We start from the raw sequence: 10,838 nt of genomic DNA, 5'->3' as shown, positions 1-10,838 counted from the left end.
TTAAATATTTACTCAAATAATCTTATAATAAATGACGCGCGTTAATAGTTACATTTCTAAAATTAAAAAGGAGGAAAGAAAAAAAACAGCGGCGAATACAAGTCAGCGTGGTAAATAGAGCGCAATATAATGATTTAACCCAAATTAAAAACATAATTAATAAATTTTGAAAAATAAAGATGTTACGCCTCCAAAAAATTGCATAATTTGACGTGCATTCTACGGGACGGAATGAATTTTTTTTCGTAAATGTCATGGTAATCATCGTAAAGTTTAGACTTTTTTCTACAAATATAAAAAAAGAAATAAAACTTCATACAAGTTTTTTTCGCAGAGTTACGGCATTTCAAAATTATTATTGCATTTGTGTTTAATTACTGCCAGTATTAGCATTATCTGTCTAGTGCGTACCACAGAGAAGTTCCTGGTTAAATTTTGTACATTATGTTGTGCACGCAAGATGAAGCATACAGATACGTATGCACTTCAAAATTGCGTATTTTCGCCACCAAGTCCAGATTTAAATCCCATCAAACACACACACACACACACACACACACACACACACACACACACACACACACAATGCGCAAAATTCGACCAGCAAGTTTCCTATAGTGCACATTAAACAGATAATGCTAATCCTGGCAGTAATTGAACAAAAATGCAATGATAACTTTGACATGTCGTAACCGACATGACGTCCGCGAAAAAAGTCGTATGAAGTTTCATTTTTTTTCAAATTTGTAGCAAAAAGTCCAAACTTTACGATGGTTACCGTGATATTTGCGAAAAAAATTCATTCCGTCCCGTAGAGTGCGCCAAATTATGTAATTTTTTTTGGAGACGTAACTCACATAAAATGTTTTTATTTTTCAAAAGATGACAAATAGGAGGAAAAATTGATGAAAAATCTATCGAAAGCATCTTTAAGTACAGGTTTTACCCTTGAGAATGAAAAAAAAACTTTTCGATACGACCATTTTTCGCGGAGTTACAATTGTCTAAAGTTATGCGAAATTTTGATAAAAATTTATCTATGCGTTGAGTTTGTTGACCAGTATATTTACAATTTATTTATTTATATTTATGAGAAAGTAATATAACAAAGTGCATTCAACATACGTTATTCGATAAGTTAATTGTCTTCGATATAGCGTTACCTAATACCAAGATTGTCACAAACATTAATGACCACATTTTCCAACGAGTTAATCTTCTCGCCGTACTTGAGTTACACTTTTCTACGCGCTGTTAATTCACTGTCCACGCTCGCGCGTTACTGACAGAATTGACGGCGGGATACCAAGAAAAGTCACGCGCTGATGTTTAAAATGTATCAGGGAGATACGATGCTTTTCCATAGGCTTAAATATCGGTTTGTTATCGTATAGATATTCGTGCTTATACTTTCGAGCTTGAAATATGTGGTCAAAACATCGTATTGTTAATTTTTTAAACGATGCACTCGAACTTTCAAATTGCAAGTTTTTTATGCAGATCAAATATACATACATACTTTGCGATTGTTTTGAAATAAAGTAGAAATTTATCTCGCTATCATCTTAACATATTGCATAAAGATCAACATATTATGTAAACATATTATTTCTAATACGAGTCTGAAAAATCTAGAATATTATTTGACATGCCCGCGACTTTCTTTTATTTATAAGAAAAACAGTATATACAAGTACAACTTGTAAATATAAGATATGTACATTTTATTTTTTATATAAAAATACAAAATCCAAATTAACAAATATATATGTATGTAGATTTAAATAAATTCAATTTTCTAAATAATTAATATTACTTCCGAGTTCAAATAATTTAGTTATTTTGACTTGAATAAAAATCAGATTCAGACCTATTGAAATGTTAATAAAAAGAATTTATTTATTTAGAAAATCTTATGTTCTTTAGAATTTCTAGACATAAATTATCATTTAAAGGTAAACTGTGCGGAATAAAGCGACGAAATACATTTTTCTGCCGCCATATGTCGCACAAGTTGTCCAAAGTCTCATATGAAATTAAATTATTTATTAATTGCCAAAACATGTTATTATCTAGCTTCAGTTGATGCAAAATTTTAATAGAATTTTGTATTTATAAAAATTTCAGTGAAAAACTGATTTATCATACTCTAAATATAATATTGAATTTGTATAATTACAATATTAATACAATTATTATATAGTTTTATTAATTTATTAATGGAGATTGTAGAATCAAGATCAAATTCTCTTTTTCTATTAATCTTTCTTAGCATCAACGTCTCATTTTAAATGCAGTTTAACGTGTCTCTCTCTCTCTCTCTCTCTCTCTCTCTCTCTCTCTCTCTCTCCTCTCATTTCATGTTATTAATTATTTTAATTTTACTTTATTTTTTGTTTTGATTTGAATTTTATTTTGAACATTTTTTTTATTTAGTGCAAATGTAAAAGAAAATTATAAAGATAATTTTTAAAAATATCTATAAGATTTTTAATTAAGACCAAAATACATATTTAAAGAAATCTTTGAGATTTTCTGAAAAAATATCTGAAAATTTTTTTTATAAAATAATAGTTTTGGATCATGTACATACTATTTACATTACCGACTGTAACATTTATTGATTAAAATACACAACATATATATGGCCAGTGGTATAATCTAATGTAACCCATAAAACATTTTATTATTAAGTTAAACTTTTTAATCTTTCTTATTATTCGATGTCACAACAATGCAATTAATTGTAAGATAAAAAGGAAAGGAAACATTAAGAAGAGCGCAAAACAAAAATTTGAATTGATAAATTATTATGTCAGTAAAAATTGTATGATCTCTATTATAATATCATTGTAATCAATCATAACATTGTCCTATTTATAATGTATATAAAAAAAATAGTCCTGGTTAATCAAATCAAAACACTTGGAACATTGGTTTATTTAACTTTATATCCCAATACTTTGTTCAATTTTCAACAACATTTTTGCGGTTCAAAATCCTCGAAGCATCTCAAAAAAGTATACAAATGTATTTCCTTTCTATAAATCACAAAGTTCTATAAATCAATTTCGAAATTTTAAGATATCGATCTTTTCAATAACTTTAAACGTCATATAATGTCCTCTAGATTTTAATACTGAAATCAATATTTATCATGAGTGTACTAAAAAGATTTACATTTAATTAAAAAATTTTCATCATCTATAAATGGGTTTAAAATATGTCTATCGAAGCTGGAAATTTTTAAATGCTTAAATTAACTTTGCCTTTATTAAATTATGCTTTATACAATTTTACTTTTTCATTGTATAATGTCACAGTGGGAAAATAACATTAACAGCTTCAGTTGTATTGCACACTTACTACATTTAGTTAGACGAAGTATCTAACGTTTAACCAGACACACGTACAATTCGGACATTATTATTATATAAACTCCGTATCCTGGTTAAAAACGAGTGGTTTAGAAACTTTGCGGTCATCAAGCATTTGTCGTGATGAAGGATAATTGAGGAGCTGCTAGTATAAAGATATATATCATATTCGGCAATTCTCATTAATTGGTAGTTTTCCTCATTCTTACACTTAATACAGGTTATTACTAAAATTCGAATAAACTTAACTCGAGAGACAGCATCAACGAGACTTTTGAATTATAAAAGTAATATAATCTTTATCAATGAGAAATAAAATTTATAGACAGAATAAAATCAATGATACGTTAAAAATTGTTTTATAAATTTTAACAACTTTTTCGTAATTATAACTGCTTTTCAGGCTTAAAAAATCAAATTGTGTCATTAAAACGCTGTAAGAACACTGACCGGGCATCGTGTCTTCGATTAATATACGGTGGTCAACAAATTTGTGACAATTAAGCCACTTAATGATGCAGATGGCACACGTGGAAATGTCTATGACTTGTATGTCAACGCATTTAGCATTCACATACTTGCAAATATTTTTAAGAGGCTAAGTTAATTGGGGTTAACGGAGGCACGACTGTGCTACGTACACAACAGCTTTTGTACATTTGACGATAGGGTGTATAGTATTTTACGTATAATTCAGGATTAGATAGTATATCTGCCCAATAAAAGAAAATTAATTAGTTACTCTTTATAATTAATTTTGTAATTTATTTAATTAATGTAATTAAATTAAATTCAAATTTCAACAAGTGATACTAATATATTACTGTATCACTTATAAAAAAGTATTATAAAGTATTGTAAAAGTGTATTAATTATCAGTGTATATATAAGTAAAAGCTGAAATAATTAAATCAACAAGTCATATCTCAAATAATATCTGTCTTTATATATAAAAAACCGCTTTATACTACAGTTATAACATAATTTTCGTTAAAGTCTGCGTGTGGCTTAAATTTATCATCATATACTTTTGCTACATATCAACTTTATGCGATTGCAGTTTAATTTTACATAGATAAAAGAGTTACGCTAATTAAATAATGACATAAAAGCCGATTTTAATGCTTTTAGTATATTATACAATAGGTATAATATAAACGAAAAAAATTGCAATTTAATTTGCAATTTTTATTATTTACATAATCAATAGCCGAATAATAACTGAAAATAAAATATTAAAAATATATGAATACATACGTTATTAAACGTACACTTTGGTTCTAAAATATTCTTATCAAATATTTGTGCGCTTTTATTTGGAATATAGTATTCATGCATCTCTCTCCATTTAATCCTTTTATCGGAAAAATCCAGTGTAATTTTCGAATGCGTTTTATTTCTAACAAAAATGGTCTCATCTAAACAGATTGATCACTTTTCTTTAAAAGAATATTTTCTCCTTCTTGATTTTAAGTAAAGATCATTCAAAATTTAACAAAATATAAACTTATATCATTTTTTATATATTTAAAGTTTAATTAACAATAGAGTACAGTTTTTATTTTTAAGCATTTGGAACTTCAAAGCTTGACTTCGAAATCTTGATGGCATTTTCTCCCAAGAAGATTTCTTTAATTGTACAAGATATTTTTAAAAAGTTAAAAATTTTGTAAGTTATACTCATTAAACTGGATAACAGTGTTTAATCAAGAATCACACATTGTCAACAAAGTTTGTAATATTTAATTTTTAATTAACATAAATTTGCAAATCGATTCTTTTATAACGATTTTCTATTTTGTAAATTTTGAATGATGGTGATGGCATCTGTATTGACACAATTGTATCTCTATTGGCACAGCCATACGTAAAATGTACGTCTGCGGATTTCCTCGTTAGAATAATTTAATGATTCGCTATTGTATAGTTATATTTGTACCTTAAATTATTTGGCAAAGTGTATTCTTGACTAATATACGTCTGTTGCGATTCTGCTTAATAAACAGTCGTTATACGTATTATATAATAATGTGATATTATAGGATACAATAATTTTTTTTGTTTTCACATCGTGACGATAAATGACGAATAGACGCGCGCGGATAAATAACATTATCAAAATATAAAATTGTTTCTTACTTTAAAATATAATAATATTTCGATTTGCAAATCAATCAAATTCTGCAAAAGTGGAATCACATTTTTGTTGAGGTACTTTATAATGAGTTAAAAATGCTTGATGCCTTGATTTTGAGAATAATTCGATTTTTTAGAAACAAGAGTATGATTGTGCAATTATACGTATTAAAACAGCCAAACATTTTGCAATATTCTTTAATATAAATTGCTCGACTGCATTGAATAGCAGCTTGTCGAGGTTCTTCATTGAATAGCAGCATGTCGAGCTTATCAATTGCATTGCGAAAGACTTTCTCGAAGTAGTACTTCAAATAATGCTAATTCAAATATATCATCTCAGGCATAACACCACAATTTATAATGCCGTGCTGTATATGCTTGCGTCCGAATAAGACTTAAAGTGTCTTACGCTCTTTTTCAAAAATATTCGTTATATTGCAAATTTCAATAGTATCATAATTAAATGACCAGAAAAACGACTAAACGTGCTAAGACAATTGATAAAAAAATCACTTTTCTACTGGAAATTACCCCTTTATATATGTGGGTTATTTGAAAATATTTTAAGTTTAGTTTGTAAATGTGAAATTTGTGAATTTTACATTAAAAAATAGATAATAGAAAAAAAAATATTCATACGTATACAGATATGTTCAAGTTTTAAAAGAAAAAGTCACGTTGAAAGAAAAAGAGGCGCGCAAATTATTGAAAAGGCATCCGAGCAGGCGAACACAAACCCGTAATTAATATACTATGGTTAACATTACGACCGATCCATGGAAGATGCCATGGTCGTACTTCTATCATCTTGCGCGTAAAATTGCAGGTTGCAAACCCGATGTGTTTTCTTGCAGTATGTAACGGCGCCGCGTCCCGACGTGACGTTTGGCGCCGGCATCCCTCCTCTTCGGGTGGAGAACAAGCGACTTGAAAGACTTTTCTTGACTTGCGTCTCCGAGTGTGCGATAGTCGTTACGCTTGAGCCGTCGGTTTCGCACGATTTGCACAAGCGGGAGTACGGAACAAACGCATTTTAATTCTAAAGTTAAAACTCGCTCGCGAGTTAACGTGACATTACGCGCGATTGCGCGAATTCCAGACCTTGTCAACAACCGGATTTCCGAGTAAGCATTATTTATACGCGCTGCGTCGCTCAATCAGTACATATTAATGTATGTGACACAAGTATCGATATCTCTTTACAAATCCTTTTTTCCAATTTTCTCGCTATCCGATAAATTTATAGATAATTTTAAAATCTCTTGGATGCTGTCAATTATACTCCACAACAAAAGCATTCATTTTAATAAAAGGTTTTCTTACATATTTTTAAAGCAATCAATTTTTTTCATCGTAAAAACGTGCCTATTTAGAGAACATTTATTTTTACAATTTCTAAATTTGTTTTGCAACATTATAACATGCATATAATGGGCGAAAATTAAAGTTCTACTTGAAATTAACAAAAGGATATATGAATTTTGACAAAAGCATTTAATATCCATTGACATTTTTAAAGTTTGATTTGCAACAAAACCTCTTCTTGAATCGTTTCTGGTGTGTGTCGTGAAGAAATATCGTGAAGGAATGGTGTGTGCCTTGGAATTGCAGCAGCAGCATGTTTCTTGTAACCTTAATTATGCAGTTAAAAAATAAAAACTACAGATTAAGAGTGTCTACAAAAATGTACTTAAAACTGCAAATTTTTGTAACATACATCGCCTGTGATTTCCGCATGTAAATCATAATTAGGGTGCAGCAGGCATGATAACAGTAATAACGCGATAATAACAGCGAAGAAAAGTTGTATCTGTGAGAGGAGTCATTTGAACGCCGGCATTTTCTGTGCCCTTCATAACGGGGTTTGCTTCTTCCTTTCCATTTCTGTTTTTCTTTCTCTCTGTTTAGGTTCAACGTCCTGTCATTCTGTATATGACGTTAAGTTTAATACAAATATTACATTGATCGTCATTCTTCAACATTCACTTTCGCGAGACATTATTGTAAATATAAATTATTTAATTGTCGCGATATCAATATTATCACAACAGAAGATAGAAAATTGAGAATTTAATATTACGATATTAAAGACGATACAATAATGAAGATTATATATTAACAACGCTTGTTCAAAAGAGAAGAGAAGAGAGAGAGAGAGAGAGAGAAAGAGAGAGAGAGAGAGAGAGAGAGAGAGAGAGAGAGAGACAAGAACATTGTGAAACAATAAAACTATATTTAACTAACATCGTTAAAATATAAAACAAAGTGTGAAAAAATTGTGCTTTCTAATTATGTAAATCGTAGCTGTTGATTTCACTATTTTCTTTGCTAATGTATACTGATGATATAACTTATCTGATGTCTAAGCAAAACTGGAAATTATCTTCGCAATTTGCAAATGAGATAAAAAGCAGTGCTAATGCGACAAGGCTAGTAATTACTCATGTAAAGCATATATACATATGCATGATTTAAAGAGTACCCTGTCATCAGTTCTGCGATTTCTGTTCTCTCATTAGAAAAGTCGAAATGTACGTATAATCACGATGAATAATGATAATAATTAATTTGCAAGTTACGCTTATTTATAACTTGCAACATTTATACTTGAAACAATACGCTGGTTGTTGTCCGATTTTTATACAGTGCAGACTTTTGTCGAAACTGCAACTGCAAACTGCAACTTTAATATATAATAAATAATTGATTGATTAATAATTAATTTAATATTGTCGCAGGTACTATAATCAGAACACAGAAAAATTGAGTTTTTTTTTTCAATTAAATGGTTCTCAAGATAAATTCCTCTCTCACTAATTATTATTGCTCTATTATTATTTCTTTGCATGCTGTTTAATCCAGTTATTAGTATATAACGCAGATTGTGGAATGTCCGTTATTGCGAAAAACAATTTCTTGTTGAGCTGCAAGTAGGAGAGGTAGAAGAAGTAGGCGAGTAGGTGAAAGGAGGAGAAAAGAGATTAGAAATAGGAAAATACGATCATATTACACTACGTACGTACGCGTATACATATGTGAATTGTCTATTTTATATGTGTCAAAAAAATTATTGCTAAAGGGTAATGAAATCAACAACCAATATAATAATATCTTAATCTTTATGCAATACCTTCAATTCGTTATTTATGCCTTTTACTAATCAATATGTTACAGATATCCGAATAGAGAAAAAATAAAAACTTGCGGAAGGTGGCAGCAGACAGTGATATGAAGAAAACGAAAACGAATAATGCTACCGAGTATGGTACGTTTCTTGATATATGTATAAATTAAATTAAATTAATTAAAGGATCATAAATATTATAAAATTCCAATTCAATACAGTAATAAGTATTAAATTTATCTGCGTATATTAAATCAAATTTAATCACTTCGAAAAGTTTAAGAAAGCGAATGGAAAATAAAATCATATTTTTTTCAGTTAATTTCATAGATTTTAACAACTTATTTTAAGTCAAATTTTAAATGCAAATTTGTGGTTAGATGTGTGATTACTGCTTTTATTTCTTATACACTTCATTTGATCTTCTAATGTATTTTTTATTTTATTATGTCTTGATAACTTTTATGATAATATTTTATACATATATATATAACAATTTATGGTATTTTGAAAATAAATTTCATTATTATATATGCTAAAGATAAAATAAATATAATAATAGATAATCGTAGTATACTCGAAAAATCTGTTCATATATATACTACTTCAGTTTTTTAAATCTGCATTGAATAAAAAAAAATCTTGAACATTAACATATATTTGTTTACGTTTAAAGGAAAATGTAACATTTAAAACGTATGTTTTAAAGATTTTTTTGAAAGCATTTATGCTTTCAAATCATATATAGTAACGCAATCGAATAATAGATACGGTAAAACACGGAAAGTTGCGATTAACGATATCTTCCTGTTTTCGCGAGGCAAAAGTTGACTTCGAATTTCGTGAAAAATTTTTCTTTCTTTAAAATTTGAGCCATTTATTTCGGCTGTATATTTATAACAACGTTAGGATAAATTTGTATTGCACGAAGGAGACATGGCAGCTTGAAAGGCAAGACTGACCTTTCGAGTCGCCGAAGAAGGATGTCGATGTAAGTTGGAGCGCCCGAGATCGAAGGTTGTCTTCTTCATGTCTCGAGGTTAGCATGCATTTTATGGTTTACACATGCACTCTCTAGCGTTTTACCTTCTGCGCGAACTGGTTTCGTCGTCGTTTATGCCGCAATACATAATAATGTATCTATTTACTCATTATTACATTATATATATGTCGAACCTATACTCTCATGTCATAAGGCGATTGTCAGCAAAATGTTTACATCTGCATAGTTGTGAGATGCGTTTCGACTGCTTCAAATTCGCTTGCGCGATATATAAGATTTAATTTTGAAAATATGAGAAATATTACTTAATTAAAAATCTCTATGATTTCTTTTCTGATTGATTTTTATTTTTTATTTCTCAACAATATTCTTAAAAATTCAATTGTTTTTATTTGTATCTGCAGAGTATTAGGTATACCTGATTTATAAAATAAACCACAGATTCTGGAATAAACCTGATGGTTTACCACATTTTACATATTGTAAATCAATTTATATTATATCAAGAAAATCATTTGATGTTTACTCTTATATTGTTAGATCTCATTACTTGGAAATATTTATAAGAGAAAAAAAAGATGGCACTGTTTAACTTATAAATATTTATGAATCATTTGTCGTGAACAAGCGAGGTTAAGCTTTTTATTACGCAGCTGCTGCGTCTAACAATTGTAATTGCGAATTGATGATTTAATTTCGATTCTCTGGGTACTAAACGAGGAAAATCTCATAAATTGTTCTCCCCATCTAGTGGACATGTCATCTTAATTCTTGTTAGAGTTTCTATGTAAATGCGTAATTGTTTTCATACTATTACTCATGTTACCATTTTTCCGGAAACCGTTTTATGTATATCGATGATTATGAATTGTCAGTTGTGTAATTGAAGTCTGCATGACAAAGAGTTCTTATAAATGTATTTCCTATATGCAGATATATTTCAGTGTAAGTTAATGTTTAATCAACTTAATCAACCGTAATAAATTCGTAATGTTTAACCAATCTACACTCGACAGCAAAATTAAAGCATCACCCATTCTGATCACTAAAAATAGGCAAATTTTAAGAGAGTGTAACTTCGTCAAAAATGATCGTATCGGAATGATCAAAAAAGCATTTTAAAGCTTAAAGTCTCTACTTTCGACATCCATAATTCATTAAATTACTTACTGATTCTTTACAAAGCTGCACGGAT

General features: G+C 29.1%; 1 protein-coding gene across 3 annotated transcripts in view; it reads left to right on the top strand.

Annotated features, from left to right (window-relative positions):
• The first annotated feature begins 6,480 nt into the window (after window positions 1-6,480).
• Window positions 6,481-10,838, top strand: part of LOC105463030 (organic cation transporter protein-like) — a 13,444-nt gene continuing 9,086 nt past the window's right edge. Inside the window, exons 1-2 of one of the 3 annotated variants that reach the window (XM_011710036.1) lie at window positions 6,481-6,640; window positions 8,691-8,781. In XM_011710036.1, the coding sequence (XP_011708338.1) occupies window positions 8,745-8,781 (37 nt within the window). In that variant the 5' untranslated portion in view covers window positions 6,481-6,640; window positions 8,691-8,744. Of the gene's footprint in view, window positions 6,641-8,690; window positions 8,782-9,571; window positions 9,680-10,838 lie in introns of those variants that run through there. The other 2 variants (XM_011710039.1, XM_011710038.1) reach the window with 2 other exon arrangements.

This window comes from Wasmannia auropunctata, unplaced genomic scaffold, assembly GCF_000956235.1.
Source record: "Wasmannia auropunctata unplaced genomic scaffold, wasmannia.A_1.0 LD336092.1, whole genome shotgun sequence".
Classification (NCBI taxonomy): Eukaryota; Metazoa; Arthropoda; class Insecta; order Hymenoptera; family Formicidae; genus Wasmannia; species Wasmannia auropunctata.
Note: the sequence above shows the minus strand (reverse complement) of the source record. Positions and strands in the feature narration are given on the sequence as shown.